The following is a 20,186-nucleotide window of genomic DNA, read 5'->3' on the forward strand; positions in this document are numbered from 1 at the left end:
GCACCCTCCATTGAAAAAAATAAAACACTGGGTTTTCCTACTTGGGAGGAAGTGGATTAAAACATGCCGCCTTCGAGGGGTGGGGGTGGGGGGGGAGGGGGGGGGTGATGTCACTAACTCTGGGAGAGGTCTCAGCGCCCTTTGTGACATCACAGAAGGCTGATGACCGTAACTGTGCCAGAAAAATGGAAAAAATGGTTTGCAAAAAGCATCCGGACAAAAAAAAACAAAACAAAACATTATCTTGTCAAATTTACCCACTTTTTTTTTTTTTGGTAACCTTAAACCCCAAAAAACACCAGCACAGTGTGTAATTTGCGGCACCTCACCAGAGCAGCAACAACAACAACAACAGCAGCGAGAGCGGCGCTCCGTGTGGCTCCCGGCGTGAATTCCAGCTCAGTCATACCCTTAAACGCATTACAACCTTGAAGGGGAAGTTTAAAAGGAGGCCACCGTTACCTAGAATAAAAAATAAAACAGACATATTTAGCATGGGGAAAAAAAAAAACAGCCCCTATTTTCTGCAGCCCCGTACCATCAGTTAAAACAAATTGGGGTGGAAACGAGTTCGGCCCCCGTGTGACTTTCGGACCTTTTGTCTGCCAAGGAGGAGCAAAAAAAAAAGAAGAAAATCAATATTCCTGACAGGGTCGCGTCGTATTGTGCGCCTGTCGTCTCTCCCCGTCCTCTTTTAATCCCCAGCCTAATTAGGCCGAGGGGTTGGAACGCAGTCTGAGCGCGTTCACAAACAATGGGTTACAACCTCGCTTGTTGTTACTGATCGCGTGCTGCCATCAATCTAGTCGAGTCAGCGCTCCGTCCGGGAGGCTCGGCAGAGATGAAGCGGGGGGGATTCGCCACGCGGCCGTTTTGGGTTGACTGTCCCTTTAATCCGTGGCTAAATCTAGAGGGGGGGGGGGAATAAGTGAGATTCACTGCGTCTGGAAATTGTGCCCAATCATCCATCTTTTCATTTGAATCATCGTTGGCCCTTATCACCTTTTCTCATCAGCACAGAATAATGTATTTCCTTATCAACGTTTACATATATATATTTTTTCTTCCCTTTTTATCGTCGTAATCTCTCAGTGATTAAAACGCACACATGCACATCATCTCCCTCTCTCTCCTCTCTCTCTCTTTCTCTCTCTCTCTCTCTCTCTCTCTCTCTCTCCTTCTGCAGACCCCAAAGTGCTGGACGGGCCGCTTCCTGATGAACCTGTGGGCCATTTTCTGCCTGCTGGTGCTGTCCAGCTACACTGCCAACCTGGCCGCCGTCATGGTCGGGGAGAAGACCTTCGAGCAGGTCTCGGGAATTCACGACGACAAGGTTAGGCCGGGGCGCGAGGGCACGCGCACGCCCTCACACACACACACACACACACACACACACACATAGAGTACACAGGCCAGTATACATGAACACACAAAGTAATCCGAGGCAAGGACGGCCTAATGAGCAAAGAGCGGAATTATTTGCCGAGGATTATCGCCTTCCGTATCCAACGGCAAACCCTTCGGGGAGTTCACGGCTGGGATGAATGCGATATGAGCTCCGTCTTGGACGCCTCGTCCTCCTCCGCCCCAACCCGTCCAAACGCATCCTTTCCTGTCTTCTCCGCCCCCCTCAGCTGCACCACCCGTCGATGGGCTTCCGCTTCGGGACGGTGCGGGAGAGCAGCGCCGAGGACTACATGAAGAAGAGCTTCCCCGAGATGCACGACTACATGAGGCGCTTCAACCAGCCCACCACCCCGGAGGGCGTGCACATGTTGAAGTAAGACGGCCGCGCACACAGCGCACTAAAATAGCCACGCAATAAACGCCGACATTCAAGTCACGGCGGAGGCTGTTCGCGGTCGCTCGCGTTCCTCCGCGCTTTCCTTTTCTTTTCTCTTCTTTTCTTTTTTTTCCTTTTCCTCCCCCCCCTCCCCCTGCCCACCAACCCTCCCCCGCGCGCACCGTGCATAACAATTCCATCGACTGACAGCGGGAGCAAATATGGCAGATTTGTGTGTGCTGACTCCAAACATTTGTTACCAGATGACATCGATTCAACTTTAGGAGGCTTTGATTTCCGGCTTAGCGAGGGCGCCTGCGTCGTTTGCACCCGGCGACTTTTCAATCTAAATAAAAAAAAGAATAATAAAAAAATCAAACAACGGCTCCCCGCGCATTGTTTTTATTTATTTATTTTCCCCACCCGTTGGCTCCTTTAACCGCCTCTGCGTCAAGGACTCTTTTGCACGCACGCTCTTTGTATCGGGAAACAGACGTAGGAGCAAAACGCAGCGCTGGGACGCCGCCGCCGCCGCCGCCGCCTGTCTGCGATGTTACGTGTCGGCAACAAAGTGTAAGCGAGGTGAAAGCCACGTTGCATAAAATTCATTTCAGGGGGAAGGGTGGAAAAGAAAAAGAAAAACACAATTTGGTTAATTAAAGCTGCGAGTGCGGAGATGAATGGAGGTCAGGGACAAAATGAGGTAATAATGGCTGTGGATGGCTGGGTCGTCGCGGGGGGATTGTGCCGAGATGAAAGCGGCGAGACGAGGCGTGTTTTATTTACATAACGCGTATCATTCACCGCCGAAAAGTTTGAGGGTTTTTTTCTTTTTTCTTTTTTTTTTTATGTAATGCATTAAAACATTCAATTGAATCAGAGGGGACAGAGAGCAGTCTGCAAAGTGTCTGTGGAGGTGGTGGAGGTTGTGAAATGTGTTTCTGCGATGGTGGATTCACCACGTGGCCCCACTCTGGCCTGCCTGCGTACACTGCGTACACAAATGACTGCGTCTGAAAACTTACACTATCAGTCACAAGTTTGGACGCACCCTATGAATTTAATGTCTCGTCTTTCATTCTCATGACTATTCCCATTGCGGTTTCTCAATGAAGGCATCAAAACTACATATGAACACACATGGGATTATGTTAGTGTAAATCAACTCATTTTATATTTCAATTCTTCGAAATCGCCACCTTTCATTAAAAGCATATTTAGAGTTATTTAACGTGTTTTCCTTTGCTGCATTATTACAAATATCTCGCTCATATACTGTATACTTCAGTGTCTATCTGCACTACAGTGTAGAAAGTTGTAAAGATAACAAAAAAAAATTGGCTCAAACCGTTTAGCCCTCTGTTTACAACCTCCTGCTAAAAAACAGCGGTTTGTTGAAGCTCCTGAGAGCAACAGTTGGCAGAACAGCCCAAAACACCATCCTGCATAACCGTCAGCGTCGCTCTCCGCTCTCCTTTTCACGCTAAAAAACGTCACCCAGCTTCCAGGTTTCCTTCTGTGTTTCCTTTGGAGGAGCTTGGAGTTGCTGCTTAGCCTCCCTCGTACCTCCTGCCCATTTAATCAAGGAAAAACTGCACGATAGACGCCGACGCTCCAGCTTGTTTGCACGAGTGGAGCACAGTTAAATCCTTTGTTTGTTCCTTTAAGTCCTGAGTCGTTATTCTCTCGAGTCGGTGTTGACGGCTCTCTTTGCTAGCGGTTGTATGTCTGCAGAGAACAAACCCTCCGGGGCTGATCAAGCAAAGGTGCTCGGTCGTCCTTACGAGTAGAAAGAAAAGAAGAAATCCTTATAATGATTAAAACATTGGTTTAAAATATGTAAGGGGGAAAATGTCAAAATGTAGTAATAATGTAGTCAGGGAAAAAATTGTGTTCTGAGCATATTTCAGTATTTCTGTTCATGTTTTAGTCGAGGTAAAGCTAAAGATTCCGTTTGATCTTGAGGTCTTTAATTTATCAAGATGCTCCATGTTTTATAAACTCACTATATGGCTGCTCAGAGCTCAATATTCACCAAGCAAATATTTCAAGGGCCCCGATTTAAATCCATTTTCGCACATTTTCATTTTCATACTAGCCGAGCAGACTTGCGTAGATTAATGCTCAAGATTAAAAACTAAAACTAACTTAATAAACTGTAGATTTCCATAAAGCCATACCCTGGTTTTAGCCCTCTGTTTACAGCCTCCTGCCAAAGGCGATGCAGATGCCGGGGCTTTGATGTGTTGAGAATGAGACGAAAACAAGGCAACGTAGCCAAAACCTTGGTGGGGTTGTTGTCACTTGCCATCTATAAGTGTAACTTCCTATTGTGACATCACAAAGAACCCATTGGCAGAACTGAGACACGCAAGAGAAAACAGAAAAGGATGGATTTTTGTTTTTTTCCAATTGTGAGGAGTTCACAGACTGGGCCGAGATACATATCGATGCTGCACATATATTTTGCATCATGTGGGACCTTCAGATATTCATTAATGTCCATATTTATGATATGATTATCATGTAATAATCATGTAATAAATTGCATCATGTGGGACCTTCAAATAGTCATGAATATCCATATTTATTACACATTTATTACACATTTATGACATTATCACAGAAATATTTTACTGTCTGGCCTCCATCGGTGAAGCTCAGTCTAGCAAACGCACTCACCTAGCCCATGCATACCAACAGGAGCCCGGTGGTGCGCGCCTGTGCCGCGGCACAAACAAACAGGTTGGCAAACACAATCATCACATGCTTCCCAGACACTCCACGGAACAGCGGCGGAGATGCGGGGGAGACGAGTGCATGTGCTGACTGTGTGATACGAGAGAGGAAGCTACAAAGTGCTTGTTCAGAGGAAGAGGATGAGAAGGGGTGAGGGGAGGGGGGTGGTGGCGGAGGGGTTGGGGTGCGGGGGGGGGGGGTTGGAGAGAAGGATGAAGGCGGTGTTTGTTTGCCAGTGAAGAAGACGAGGAGGAGGAAGGGGCGGGGGGGGGAGAGAGAGCGGTGCGGGAGTGAAATACTGCGCTGGCAGAACTACTGACCCCAATACTGCGCTCAAATCTCAGGAGAGAAGCGGGAATAAACCTCAGGAGCCTCCTCCTGAAGAGCGAGAGCGAGCGCCCTGAGGCTGCACACGCGTCAACGCCAAACCTGCCGCACGCTCGCCGGACAAAACAGACACGCAAGGCCTCCAGGGAGGGGGGGGGGGTGCACTCCACATGCACTCTCAGAGGCCAGGCGTCGGGTATCTCCCATCCCTGCTCGGCTCTGGAAGAAGAAGCAGAAGGAGCGGGAAGCGGCCGGCCGCCTCCCCACCTCTTCTCGCTCGCTCCTCCGCCTCGTTTCCCTCTGACAGGTCCTGGCAGGGGGAGTGCGGACGAAAACTAAATATAAAGGCCTTTTACTGCTTGGCCAGCTCTGAGTCTAAAGTGCAGACTTTTTCTGGTTTTCGGGGGCGGGGGAGGGGCTCGTCAACATTCTGGCGCCGCTCGGCTTCATCTCCTCCCTGCCTCGTGGACGCCGCGCCGCGTTCAGGCGCACGCGCCGCCATCGGAAGCGCGAAGCCCGTGCGCCCTCGGGCACTGTCACGGGTATTTTTGCGCGGAATTTGAAAAATGTGCACGACGTGACACTGTGCTGCCGCTGCGCTGCCGGTTGTATTCAAATCCCGAGAAACCACTGAAATGCCGTTTTTTTTGTTTGTTTTTTTTTGTTTTTTCCTCAGCGAGGTCGTGCGCAGCGGAGCGGCTCTATAATTAAGGGTCAATTAGGGTCAATTGGATCGATATGGCGAGAGCGGTAGATACTTGGCCGGCGTTGCTTTTCGCTCCTTATCGGCGTGGCGCAGGGGCTGGCGGCTCAGGTAATGATGTATGTGTTTACACAGTGTATTAGAACGCAGCTAATCTCCCACCACCCCCACCCGGATGAATGACAAAGTGCGATGACAGCGGCCCTAAATATAGGCTTTCCCCCTGCACAGGTATCGGCAGAGTGTGAGGAGATTGTGCAAGTAAATCTAGGTGAAAAGGTCTCGGGGAAAAGTTTAAGAGAGAGGGGGGGGGGGGAGAGAGAGAGAGAGAGAGAGAGGAAAAATTGCCCGTCTCACTGTTGTGCCGTTGTGTGCTGTCGTTGCGGTGAAGGACAGACCCTCCGACCCTGGACGCCTTCATCATGGACAAGGCCCTGCTGGACTTTGAGGTTTCGATCGACGCCGACTGCAAGCTGCTCACTGTGGGGAAGCCGTTCGCCATCGAGGGTACACGCACGCACGCACACACACACACACACACACACACACGAGAAAGCCACACTTGTCGTTTCTAATCACTATTGACGTATCGACATTGATTTCCTGCTTCCTTTCTACAAACCTTCTTCAAGACTCTGCTGGTGTAACATGGCTTGAGTGCGATTGTCTTCTCAGACTGCCCTCTCGTCATTGTTATCTCTCTGCCAGAATGTTCTGTCAAACAGTGTTTCTCAACTGGCGGGTTGGGAGCCAAAAAGTGGGCGGTGGAGCTGTTTTGATTGGGCCATGGCTCCGTGGGCGGTTTCACTTTTTGAAATTTTCTTAAAGTATATGAAAATCTTCTTAAAGTAAAATGTTGGGCATTTATTTGGCAGGACACATAATTCAATTCAATAAATTCAATAATTTATTTCCCAGGCATGATGGAAATTGGGCTAGCGTTTTTATTTTTGTGGAATACTTTTTTCGTGCTGTGGAATAAATCTGGGTCGGGACTTCATGATAAGGAAAAAAACATGTGGGTCCCGAGACTCCACTAGTTTAGAATCACTGCTGTAAAACATGTCTGCTTTCTCGTTAACTTTACCCTTCCAAACACTGTGTGACTGCACTGCGCAACTAGCAATGCACCACCTGTGCTCTTCTTACCCTACACTTGCGGGAAACACTTGTGGTTTCATTTGAATCTTGCCAATGGGCTTGGTGCAACGGATCCATCCAGGAAATAGCCTGCAGACAGCAACAGCCAGGTAGTAACAGCTCGAGGCTTCCTGTCGGTGTGAGCTGCTACGCCGGTTGCATGTTAGCACCCCGGGCCGAGCCCTGAGGCGCTTCTGCTGTTTCGCTAAACTACATTAAACTAAAAACATGTGGCTGCACATGCAGCTGCTTCCTCTCTGATGCCCTTTTGCCTTTCGGGTTCCCCATGCAGCCTGTTGAAATCAGATTTAACCCTCTGTTTACAGCCTTTGGCAAAAAAAAACAAAAAAAAACTGACTTGTAGCTTCCTGCTAAATTATTTCAAGTTTTGTCCAACAAAGATGATGTCACTAGTGGCTGGCAGTGTTGGGAGACAATTCAGAGCCCTTTGTGACATCACAAAAGGCAGACTTCCCGAACAGGGTGTTTTGGCACATACACTGTTATAATTGGAGCAAGCCAAAATAAATAAATAAATAAGAGTGTGTTTTTCTCATTTCTGCAGTGTTCTTGGCAGGATGGAGAAAAAATATTGTAAGAAAACTACTGGCGAAGCGCATTTCGCCTATTGTGAGACCTTTTAATATCTAAAAATAAATTGACCTAGCGGGGGAACAACCTCTCGTTCTCAGCTCGGAAGGTGTGTCCTTGCAAACAGAGCGCACGGAAAGATTTGTCCTCCCATAATGCAATTATGGTCTTGCGCTCTCTCTCTCTCCCTCTCCCTCTGTCTCTCCCTCTGAAGCTTCACTCTGCGTGCGCTGGCATGCACAGTAGCCTCACCTGTACATGTCAGACACGGTACTGTTGAAAACCCACTGGCGGTGCACGCGTGCCATACGCACGCACACGTGCACGCACGGTCAGAGAGCAGATGAAATGCTTGTCTTAGCCACACGTTTGACAGCAGCACACAGTGATTCACTGGATGAACTTGTAACGCTGCAGGGTAAAAGTACTCCCCCTATCTATTATTCACCACAAAGCCCAGCCGGAACACTTATTATATTCAAGTCGGACGCTGCTGCAATGGGTGAACACACGCCTACAAACTGCGTGCGTGTCTGTGTGTGGGATTTTTGATGATGGTGCTTGTTTGATTCCTTGATGCCAGTCTTTTTTTTTAAGGTTTCTTTGAGGCTTTCTAGGTTTTTTTGTTGTCTTTTTTCATTTTACATAACGTCCTCTTTCCTCTCCTCCTCTCCCCCGTCTGCCAAAGAGTCAACATGGGAAAGCGGGAAAAGACAAAGAGCACGCGTGAGATGCGCGCTGTCAGCCTTTCGCAATGAACAAAGTTGACTTGCCACTGTCACTCGCCTCTTCCTCATCACGAGCTTCGCTTTGTGATCTCAGGGCAGAGTGAAAGGACAAGAGAAAACAATAAGGTTCCTACAATTTTCAAGAAAAGCTTTCAAACAGATGTTGGTATAATGCAAAACACACTGGCGCAATACTCATATGTGCACACAGTGGTGCAGCGGCTAGCTCACTCACAGCGAGAAGGCCGTTGGTTCAATTTCCACCCGTGATATTTCTAAAATTACAAATAAAAGTACGATTGCGATTTGCAGGTGTTTCCATTGAATGGTGTGAAGCGTATAAGCCATAATTCTCTTAAAATCTTGTCCCACGAGATTTACGTGACCACGTATGTCAAGTCCGGTGACACGTAAATACGAAAGAAGTGTTTCCATGACACTTTTGCAATATACCTCTGTATCGATACGTTGCCTAAAAACCTTTTAGTGAGGTTTTTCGAATTTTAGGTGTTTCCATTTCCAGTTCTATGTTGCGATATTTAGGTTTTGCGCAATTCTCGGGGTAATGGAAACGCAGCTACTGGACAGAGACTGGGATGGAGTGGGACTTGAGCCGCCAACCTTTCAGTCATTGGACAACACGCTCTACCTCCTGAATGAGACATTCAATTTTAAGTTAAGTGGCCATAAGTGTGACTTGTCCAGGTTGTAGCTCCACCCATTGACTGAAAAAAGAAGGAGGCTACAAACAGCTGATGAGCATAAATGAGTGTTAGAACGCAAAGAAATCCAGAGCTTCCTTTTGTAGTTCAGCTCTTTCTTTATCAGTTCAGCGGCCGCATCCCCACGGACGCTGCCCCCAAACCGCCTGTCTGCCACCACCTCCATCACGACTCCAAGACACTTGAGCTCTTTGGCTCAGGGGAAGAAACTCCCCAAACGAGTCTGGCGAGGAGTTTGCTCGCTCTTGGATACACATTCCCAAAATGATGTTCCTCCAGGGAGTTTCTGGGCCTCAGCCCTCAGAGATAGAGAGAGTGAGAAGGGAGGGCAGTCCGGAGGGAGTTCAGAGTGAGGCCGCTGCTCCGTGGAGTCGAAAGAAGTCAATTGAGGTGGTTCGGGCATCTGATCAGGATGCGTCCCGGAAGGCTCGCCAGGGCACTGTCACTGCGGCGTTGGTATGCCAGTCACTATTTCAGTCAGCAGCTGAATCATTGGAGTTCACTATAGTTTGGAGGAATTGATTCTGTGTCAGCCCTGCAATAAACTGGCAATTTGTCCGGTGTGTTGCCCAGGCTCGGCCCAAGGATAGGTCATTTGGTCGATACCCTAAGCTCGGGATCATAAATGAGGGATGGCAAAGAGAGGATTCAACAGCTCGGTGTTGCAGCTCAGCTCTTTCCTCACCTCAATGTATATCGCTGCTGACTCTCCTCCTCATATCGCCGCACTCCGTTTGCCGTTGTCCAATGATCCAAGATATTTGAACTCACTCAGGGCAGATACCCCACCCTGCACCGTTCCATTTGCTCGCTCTACTGCGTGCCTATTCCCAGCCCTTAGAGACATCGAGTAGGGAACTCAGACATCCAGAGGGAGTTCAGAATTGAGCTGCAGCTCTGTACCATCAAAAGCAGCCAGGTTAGATGGTTTGTGCATTGATTGGGGCGGGTCCTGGTACGTGCCATCCATGGAGCGAGGATTCGCTGAAGGGATTATCCATACCTGGTGAAACTCAGGCCTGGAGCATCTCGGATAAACCGAGGAGAGATGGACGGAATGGATGTTGTGCAGCATGTGCACATCTGTTGGTGGGAAAATTAGTATTGTGCAAGCAGGCAACATCAAGATCCCCAACTTCCGTTACCGTCACTGTGTCACTGCGACGTCGTTAAGGAGACGACATATCAGCAGCATCCCGACACGTCGCAATGTTTTGGAGGCACTGATGGAGAGATAAATAAAGAGAACAGTTTGCTAACAAGCCACCGATCAGTCTCTGATAAAGGCTTTAATTGCTCTGTGTGACAATTAGAGCCGAGCGCACAACACTAACGCCGGCATAATGGCAAAGAAAGCGATTTTCCCAAAGCGATATATGACAGTGTTGCATGCATTACAGGCGGCGGGCGGGCAGGCTGTCGGGCAGTAGGGGTAACGGGGTGATGTGGTTCACTCGCAGCACTGTAAATTGCGTCAGCTTCCAGAAATAAAGGCCATCCGTCAGGAGGAATTATGTCGCCACTCCAATAAAAGTCCCAGGCAAGGCCTTTCGTCGGCCTAAATAGATGCTGTGGATAATAGCGCGACTTTAACTGTCACATGTCATCTGCTCTTGCGCAGTGTGACTCGCAGGGGTTTCTTCCCACTCGCGGCCCGAAAAACATCTACATCGCCTCCCACTGCACGTTTGACCTCTGACCCCGAACTTTTATACGGCTGCGTTTGTTCATGACAGGGATGAGAGTTCCCACCAGTGTGGCAGGAGGATCCCACATGCACGCGTCTTGAATAATTTACTTTCATCATACAACAAACACTGACTGTGTTTACATCATTAGCCACTTGACCTTCCGTGTGTTTGAGTTTCAGTTTAAGCGCGCAGCCGTTTTCTTTGCGCATGTCAACATCATGTCCTGTTTTTACGGTCGCCACAGCGCAGTCTCTTTCCACCTGCAAAGTTATTCTTTTTTCCCCCAGGTAAGGTAAGAAAACTTTTGCATCACGACACAATAAGCATCCCGTTCATCTAACATGCATCTTTAACTACAACACGAGCCATGATCGTAATTAAACCTGCCGAAGTAGGCCGATCCCTGCCTCGTATTTTGCACCCGCCACTCACTCCTTTCGGTGGCGCTGATGGCAGCAAGAGGTGAGCGCGCGCTTAATACCTGCTGCCGCTCTTTTCTCCTGTCATTTAAAATGAGGCGGATAAGTCAAATACGCAGCGCGACATCGCCATCCGGCTGCGCTGAGCCCCCCAGCAATAAGCCGGTCTCTTATTTTTTTTCCAGGTCTCAGCTTTCAAAAAAAAAGAAAAAGAAATTGCATCTTATTTTTTGCAACAATAAACATCTCGGGCACCTACACAAATGACACGCAGTCAACCCAAGCCGGGCTGCTGTTATTTGTCTTGTACACACGGGGTGTGAATATACAGGTTTCTCTGACTGGCGTGTCAAGACCATATCACCCCAGTGTGATTAAAACTGGGATCAGGATCCCGACCTGCATGCAGAAGTCCTTGTAAATGCAGTTACTGGTAAAGCCAATTTAGGTTTTTTTCACCCGATGCCAGTGTTAAATCGATACTTATAGGAGTCCCTCCATGTGTGTGTGTGTGTGTTTCATCCTTCTATCACGTTCTCCTGCATCCAGGATCTCGGGGGAGCAGGGAGTCGATTCCAGCTGTCTTGGGGTGGAGGTTGGGGCTACACCCCCAGACAAGTCGGCAGCACATTGCAGGGGATGCATGGGGACACGAAAAAAAAACACCATCCATTCACACACACATACACACTCACACATGCTGACAGTTTAGAGTTGCCCGTTAACCTATTTTGGACTGCGGGAGGGCTGAGGAGGAGATGAGAAGATCCCACGCAGACACAGGGAGGAAACAGAACCCGCAAACGTCTTGCTCTGAGTACGACGTTCGCCGTGGCACCGCTGCAATGAAATAAATCTGACACGGGCGTCTTTTCTCTCGGTCTTTGGTGATTTATTCCAACGTGGAGTCGCTGGCGTCCTTGTCATCATCATCAATTGTCTCCACGTCGCTGGGGTCGGACACGCCCTCGCTGCTGACTGATGCACTCGGGGAAGTGGGTCACGTAAACTGCCGAACGCGGTTCTCCCCTCCACGCTTTTCGCTGCGCGCTGTGAATCATCAGGTCATCTGGTTGCTTCCTGGTGGAGTGACGCTGCACATTTGGCCTGCGTAGGTTTTAGCCAAAGCTTTGCAGTGTTTAAGGCAGGGTAGCCTCTAGACTGCTGGCTATGCTGACTGGGCTACCAATCAGAGTGTAGCGTTAGTATTGTTTATTCTTTCAGTGGCCCACAATGTTTTTTGTCACTTGCAGTCTTCGTGTCTGAACGCATGGAGACCAGTCTTGGACAGCAGGTGGTGATCAGCACAGAAGTCTGCGCTGTGATTCAGCCCAGTGGGCATCAGTAGGAACTGTACTGGCCCCCAATTTCAGCCTGCATTCCCCTTTTTTTATCGTCCGTGTTGGCCCTGCCTTGCAGATAACCCTCAAAGCGCTGCATGGGAGGGGGAGGATCGTAATAAATTGTTGGAAGAACAGGAAGTGGCGCCGATAGGAAAGCGGGAGGCATGGAAAATAACAAACGGCGGAGGGGGTGAGGGGTGTAAATAAAGCAAAAGAACAACAAAGGTTAGGAAACGGGGAGGGAGGAGGGGAAAAATGAAAGGGGAGGGCCGGCGTGGCGGGCCGAGCGAGGTGGGAGTTGAGCACAAGAAAGAGATAGAGGGCTTTCATTTGGCCACTGCCAGTTTGTGCCTTTCTGCACAGCGCGTGATAAAAGAGGCGGCCAACAGAGTCCTGTAATCAAGACAAACCTTCACCCTAAGCAGATGGAGTGAGGGGAGGCGGGGAAGGGACGGATGGACGGATGGACGGACAAATAGACACACGGAGAGGAGGATGTGGCGTTAAAACATGAGGGGGGGGAGGGCGGAGATATTGGGTCGGCACGAGGATGCACGGGCAGGATTTATAGAGCGGCTTGTGGTGGAGAGATACAGGGAGACGGGCGGGTTGGGCATCGGCAGGCGAGTGGCTGCAGGCGAGTGGCTGCAGGCGAGGCGCTGGGCTCGAGTCCCGGAGCTGCTTCAGCAGAGAGGAGGAGGAGGAGGAGGAAGAGAGAGAGAGAGAGAGAGAGAGAGAGAGACATCGCTGCGCAACAGTCAGCGAGTGCTGCTGGGAGATGTTTACGACAGTCCAGACACACCCCATTAATAATATTGCTGCCCAACACAAAGCCACTCGATGCTTGTTTGTATGAGTGTGTGGTCGTGCGTGTGCGTGTGTGTGCAAGCCTGTGTGTGTGTGTGGTTCAGCCAGGCATGACTGAAGATCAGGATGCAGCTGGTGGGAGAATCGGAGGTTGAGACGGTTGTTTGGTTTGCGCCGGAGTGACGCAGGGACGTCCACCGTGTCATTTATAACTTCATAAAGGGGGGGAAAGTCTCTTGGTCTAAAAAAAAAAAAAAACATTCTCGTTTGAGTTTGAATTTTTGAATTCAAGTCAGGTCAAGTACTTTAATAATGTCCCAAGAGGGCAATTTGAGTTACAACAGGCAGTGGTTTGAAGTCTAAAACATACAAACAGTAGAGACAAAACAACAACACAATATATGGACAACATTGAACTGAGGACACCTATTTCATGCAATAGATAATAACATCAAGGATCAGGCCAAAAAACCCAATAAACACATAGGAATAATAAACAAAAAACAAAAAACAACAAAAACAAATTGAGCTTGAATGTTTTCTGGAGATCTGGAGATAATTGATGATATTTAATTGTGTGTGGAGGATTCAAATGGTCTGCCCATCCGTTTGGAGCTGAAATATCAAAAGAAGGGGAAACCTGGGAATTAGTTTGGATTTTTTTAATTACTCTCAGCTCGCAGATCTGATACTCTAATGTAACGACAAAGTGCCGAGGCCAGACGTTAAAGCAGCACTACCGGATGCCTGACATGCTTTATCTGAGTGTGTACTGACTGATGGCTGCAACGGACATTTACTTCAGCGTGATGGCGGTGTGTAATTAAGTGAGCTCATCATAACTGGGAGGCGGAATTCCGCCAGTTCGTCTTTGGGCTCTCCATCACTAATGCATGTTATAAAACTGCTTAATGGATGATTAAATCACCGCAGTCTAAGTCGATGCCCATACTTTGCAATTACCCCCCCCCCCCCAAAAAAAAAAAAATTGTAGGCTTCATTTGATCAAATCAGCGATGAAACTAATTTTCTCTTTAGAAGTAATTGAGGAGAAAAATAAATCGTGACAGCAGAGTAATTAAAATTTCAAATTCATTTAGAAGTAAAATATTTGATCTGTTGGCGTTTTGGGGAAAACAAACCAGCCAGTCAGCGGATGTTGCGGAGTGTTGGGACAGTTTGGGGGGATTTGGGAGTCTTTGCCGTTTGACCGAGTCGCTGTGAAGACGTTGGGATGAGACGAGACGACGGGGATGAGTGAGGGCTGTCTCTCCCGCTGGAGTGGACGAAGGGGGGGAAGGAAAAAAACGAATGAGACATGAGAAGACAAAGGGGTTTGGACTCGGGAGAGGAGCCCCGAGATAAAGAGAGGAACCAAGTGAGGCAGACGTTGAAGGAAATTGAAGGGATGACAGAGATAAGAAGTCGCGGACGGACTTGGGGGAGGCGGCGGCGGCGACGACAAGCGGTGGGAGAGAAATGACCTCGGTCAGGGAAGAAACGAAAGGCAGGGGGGGGCGGGGGGGGGAGCAGGAGAGGTGGAGGGTGAGGAGGGCGAGGAAGGTAGCAAAGGGTGGAGGAACAAAGGGAGGGAAGGCTTAAAGAGTTTCTCTCCCAGAGGGTGGCCGGGGGGGGGGGGGAGGCGGGGCGAGGCCCGGGCCACCGTCCTCCCCTTTCTCTTGGTCCGCATCGGCTCCATCAGGCTGACACACACTGACAACACGCACGCGCACGCACACAAGCATAAACACACTGGCAAATAAATCCCAGGTCTGAGTCAATCACACACAAAAGCACAGTTGGCACGGCTGCGGCTGCAGATGAAATGAAACAAACAACCCCGGGAGATCGTGTACGGCAATGAATCTCGAAGGGTCTCCGTCCCAAACCCGGGGACACATTTTTCTCATTTTGTACCTGCAACTGTGTCTGTGTGTGTGTGTGTGTGTGTGTGTGTGTGTGTGTGTGTGTGTGTGAGAGAGAGAGAGAGCAAGAGAGTGGCAGAGTGGCTCTGCACTACAACGCTAAACAGATGCAGTTTCAAAGTCTACGGGAAGGGCAGAGCAACATTTCTCTCTCTGGCTTTTCAAGGTCCTGAAATGAAACACGGCAGCGCCGTTTTGAAACGAACACGGCGGCGGCGGAGACGGCAGAAAGCACTCAGCTCTGACGCTTCATTTAAATATTATAGTTCTGTAATGGCATTGCTTTAATTGCCGAGTGTTTGATTGCGCCGCGTCTGCTTTCATTAATCCACAGCTGAGGTGTTTTTTTTGTTTTGTTTTTTTTCGCATCGGCTCGACGGGAAATCACTCGGAGAGGCGGCGCCCAAGTGATCGTGAAACTGTTTTCATTTCTGACGCACATTCGCTGCGTAACTCTGAGCCCCTGGACACTGAAGCGTGTGTTCTTTTGCTCTTGTAATCCTCACGAAACCACACTGAGCGTTTTCTTGATCTTTCTCATTTGTTGCACTGCAGCCATGTGGCGATGATCCCATAGAAAGCACTTGAGAAAAGAAAATGCTGGGCAAACAGTGTGTCACGTTTAAAGAGTCAGGTTTCTTTCTTTCTGGTGGCTGGCAACCTCAACAGTGCCTGCTGTTTTCAAGTAAACCGTGAAAGAGATCAAGGGCCGAACCACCGCTGTGCCATCTCCGCTAGCCTCGTTAGCGGTAGCCAGGCTTAAAGTCTCATCCTGCTTGTCGTCTCATCTTCCTTTCCGACAAGTCGATGTAATGTTTTTGCATTTCTGCCAAGGAAAGACCTCACTGCTGCTCTTTCTTTCTTGTTTCACTGCGAAAACACCATCCTGTTCTAAAAACTCCGGCGCTGAGGCAGCGTCAATGCTAATTAGCATTGAGGCTTGCCGCCAATTCCTGTATGTTTCTGCTTTGTCTTCTTCTGGGGCCTAGAAGGGTAGCTATGAGTCGCTTCTAGAGGATTGTTTCTTTTTTTTCTCATTTTCCAAAACTAAAAGGAACCTGATTACTGAGACTGTTTAGTGGATTAGCAAGGACGCAGGAGTTCTTGACATCCAGCCGTCTGGCAAAGCCTCCTGCAACCCACTACTGTGCTAATTTAAATAGATGCAGGATGAAAGCAAGTCTGTCAGAACAATCTGTTTTTATTTAGACCAAACATCACATTATTTTTCTTGCTTTTTTTTTTTTTGTGCCAGCGCTCATTAGAGAAACAGACTTTGTGTGCCAATAAAAACTATGTCTGAAGAGTTCTCCTGTCTCTCTGTTGCAACAAAGGTTCCGTGCTTCGCGGTCTGCCATTACACAAGTTTTATACTGCTCTCAGTTTTCGCGAGCGTCCTATGGAAATGGAGCCCTGGTTGGCATAGAGAAAAGAATCTCCGCCGCCAGTGCCGATGAAGGCAGGATAAAGACCTTGCTGTATTTACGAGCGGGCGAGTTTCGTGGCTCTTGCAGCGCTGCTGATGAGCGAGAAACACAAATTGATGGTGGAACAATTTTTTCCACGCAACCACGGCAGCATTTTTTCAATCCGTTCAGGGCGGATTCAACTCGATTTCTATCGTCCTCGACTCCCTCTTTGTCCCACGGAATTGGATGTCGTATCTGTGGCTCGAGTCTGTGTGAAATTATGGAGCGAGCCCGCGCGGTGATAAACGTTTTTGAAAATCGCAGTTCCAGTGATTGGTTTCAAGAGTTGGGTGGAAGTTATCGTTTCATTTATCCACTTTGTTTTTTTATTTATTTTTTTGTTAATTTGATACTGTTTGACTTGATGCATGGGAACAAAATATCCTATTTCGCCAGAACATTACAGTAACACATTCAGATTTCCACGTGTTCATATATTTCCTTTGTCAAGATTGCTGGCGATGTATGCCTTATTGATTGATGGCAAAATTAGCATGAGGCGCGGCCTAATTTTTCTTTATGCAACCTTCAGGCAATCACATTAGGGATAATCATGTAGCAAAGTCAAAGAGGCGCATTGAATAATACATAACAGTAGAATTGGGGTTGGCGAGAAAATGAAGCGTGAATAAAGGCAGCCTTCAAAACGTGCTCTGGCCAATGTAAAAGTGACGCATAAAACAGAACGAAGACGGACGCCCGCTCCTCTCGCCACGCGGTGGTCCGGCTCCTCCCACAGAGCATTTTAATTTACGGCCGAGTCGTTTAGACTTCACTAATAAATCACCTCAGCTGTGCGCGTGGAGCCAAACCAGTGTAACAGCGTGTAAAGAGCAGAGTCAGGTAAAAATACGAGCTTGGCTTAATGTGTCTTTGGGAAGGGGCGGAGTCAAACTTCCTCCTTTTGTGTTTGAAGATTAGACTGGGGAAACATTATTTCATGGTGATGCTTCAGAATTTTATTTATTTGTGTGTTTGATTGTTTGTATAGCACCATATCATAAAGTTATATTACTGCACTTCACAGACTGAGAAGGTTTAAATCTCCAAGAAGGCAGAAACCGGGCCCTCAGACTCCCATTCATCTCTATGAAGTTGCTCACCCAGCGCAGACGACAAAAAGGTTTTTCACTTTCGCATTAATGGGCCCACAGAGCGTGCTCAGTCGTGTCACTTCTCTGTGACTCACATGATCTATTTGGCCAATCAGAACGATCCTGGAGAACGTCACTTACAGACACGTCAGGACGCAGCCAATCAGAACGAGCCGAGACACAGCAGCACGTACGACGTTGTGACGTCACACTGGGAATAAACTCTTTTCTGGCGATTTTCTGGCCTTTATCATTTTTTTTAAACGACTGAAAGACCATAACTTAAAATTAACAATAGAAAGATCGCATTTCAGGTCACAATCGCCACTGAAACGCCGTCTTGTGGTCAATGGGGAAAATGCTTTTTGGGCCATGGGATTTTTTTGCTGCAGTACCTCGAGTGGCCACTGGGGAAGATCGGCGTTCCGCCATATTGCCGGTGCGATATTCAGTTCTTATAATCCATTAATGGCAGAAATCTTGAGCAGGTCCTGACCTTCAGTAAAGGGTCAGGGGTCATCCAATAGAACCAGGGGAAAGGTGGTGGAAGGGTTGAGGACAAGCACGACTCCGAAAAAGATGAAGAACAAACCTCAACAGCGCAACGTTGACATTGATTCCCCCAAAGTTTGTCTCCAACCCACAGATTAATCTGACCAGAATGGACTTTAATCGGATTTTCTAAACAGAATTTCATTTAAGAAAAAAAATACAGAGCAGCAGATAAAAGCTTTTCTAAATCTTTTGGATTCATCTAACCACATCTATCTGGAGAGGGTTTGTAGCGGGCAGCCAAAACTCGGGAGGTGATTCAGGGAACCTTCTATCTGTCATATTCACATTTGTTTCCGCGCTGCATTAGCCTGAGTCATCTCCCCTCGGCTGGTCGCTCTGCACCCGCCAGCCAAAGCCAGACAGGGCCGAAGCAAAACAATGCTGTCCATGGAGAAAATGCTGATTCAATATTTGATTTTTTTTTCTCTTGTTTTGGTTGCTATTCCATCTTTATGCTATTATATTGTGAACATGCAGCCCATTCCCCAAAAAACAGAACATTCTTATACTGCATAGCAAGAGCTAATGTATTTAGAATAACTTAGAATTCAACACTGCATCTTCCTTTTTCTGAGTTGAGGTGGCAAAAAAAAGCTTTCAATGGGCTCTTTCCAGGATGGATGCTTGACCTTAGTGCCAGGCATCCCTCGGCATATCTTGCAGCCCCACCTGCTGGTCAGGAGGCAGAAGGACGCTACCGGCTCAGCCCTCAAACTGCCCTCAAACTGCTGAGCTTTCCCGAAGTTGAGGAACCATGAATGTCCTCCAGCCTCATCCTCACGTTAGGCTCGCCCTCCTTTTTAATAGCGGGAACGGGAAGTCGGTAACGAGATAAAGGGGAGGGCCTCAGAAATCGATATATTTTGATCCGCACAGCTTTAGAGCCTCTGTGCCGCTGAAATACCAAAGCAGAGGGGAACCGCGGGACAGCTGGCAGTTCCCTCGCTGATCTGAAAAGGTGGATTCGCAAACGCTTCGCACATCCCCTGTTTTTGTTTTCCTTCCACAGGGCTTCTGACCTTTTGCCGAGGTGCAACCGGCCACCCGCCTTAAGAATTTCATCTCCTCCGCGGCGTGTTTACAGCCTCCGTCTCGTCCCTCCAGGTTACGGCATCGGCCTGCCCCAGGGCTCCCCGCTAACCCGCAACGTGTCGGAGTTCGTGAGTCGCTACAAGTCGGACGGCTTCATGGACATGTTGCATGACAAGTGGTACAAGGTGGTGCCCTGCGGGAAGAGAGTCTTTGCGGTCACCGAGGTAAGCTGTCGGTCGCGGCGGGAAACACATGCTCACTCTGCATTTTCTCATCTTGGACATTTTGGGATTATTTGGAACTCTTAACTGTGGCAAAAAAAAAAAATAAATAAATATCTGCAGACGTGGAACAAAGTCACTTTGAGGACGACCATAATTCACATGCATCGTGGGAGATGTAGTTTGTTCCCTTCGAGGCGGCGTAAAAGCTTCATTTTAAGGCAGCCGCACGCCTCTTAAACTCAGCATAAGGATCCGTGGCAGGCTGCGTCCGGCCTACGAGTTTAACACTCGGGCCCGGACCAGAGCCGTCGCAGGCACGTACCGTCTGAGTGTCACTTCGTGTTTTTGTCTCTTGCGCGCTGCCCTCCTCCTTCTCATTGGTTTGAAAAAAGGAGACGGCGCACCCTTGCCTGTATCTATTGGCCGTGTCGTGTTGGAAATTGCTCAGCTTCCACCTGCCGTCTCTCTTTAAAGGTCAAGTGTGCAGAATTTTTTCGGAAGCCCGTTATTGAAGGAGGCCTGCCTGACAGCACGTGTTGTATTTAGAGCACCGTGAGATGAGCTTCAATAAAAAAAAAAAAAATGGCGGCGCAAGATGGCAGCTAACTAGAGAACCCTTATTGCTCCATGTACTGTATATTCTTAAATACAGTGTTGTTAGGATTACTTCATAAAAGTAATCCAACTAGTGATTACTGCTTTTAAAAGTAATCTAATTACTTCTTTAACTACTATGTTTCATAAGTAATCAATTACTAATTACTTTAGTTAAAAAAAGATAAAGTAACAGTTGAGAACGTCTTGTTCAACGTACAACGAACCGCGATATTCTTTCATTTAGATCAGATGATATAAAAATAATGTTTGTATTTCCAGCTATCAAACACAATCGCT

The 20,186-nt window shown here is 48.2% G+C and overlaps 1 protein-coding gene across 1 annotated transcript in view; it reads left to right on the top strand.

Annotated features, from left to right (window-relative positions):
- LOC142886187 (glutamate receptor ionotropic, NMDA 3B-like) overlaps positions 1-20,186 on the top strand; it is a gene marked incomplete at its 5' end in the record, with an annotated part of 42,093 nt that overhangs the window by 14,291 nt on the left and 7,616 nt on the right. The window contains 4 exons of the mRNA XM_076023145.1: positions 1,187-1,333; positions 1,635-1,780; positions 5,944-6,059; positions 19,141-19,292. Of these exons, the coding sequence (XP_075879260.1) occupies positions 1,187-1,333; positions 1,635-1,780; positions 5,944-6,059; positions 19,141-19,292 (561 nt within the window). The remainder of the gene's footprint in view (positions 1-1,186; positions 1,334-1,634; positions 1,781-5,943; positions 6,060-19,140; positions 19,293-20,186) is intronic.

This window comes from Nelusetta ayraudi, unplaced genomic scaffold (genome assembly GCF_046127955.1).
Source record: "Nelusetta ayraudi isolate G7.1 ecotype Tasmania unplaced genomic scaffold, CSIRO-AGI_Nayr_v1 ptg000015l, whole genome shotgun sequence".
Lineage (NCBI taxonomy): Eukaryota > Metazoa > Chordata > Actinopteri > Tetraodontiformes > Monacanthidae > Nelusetta > Nelusetta ayraudi.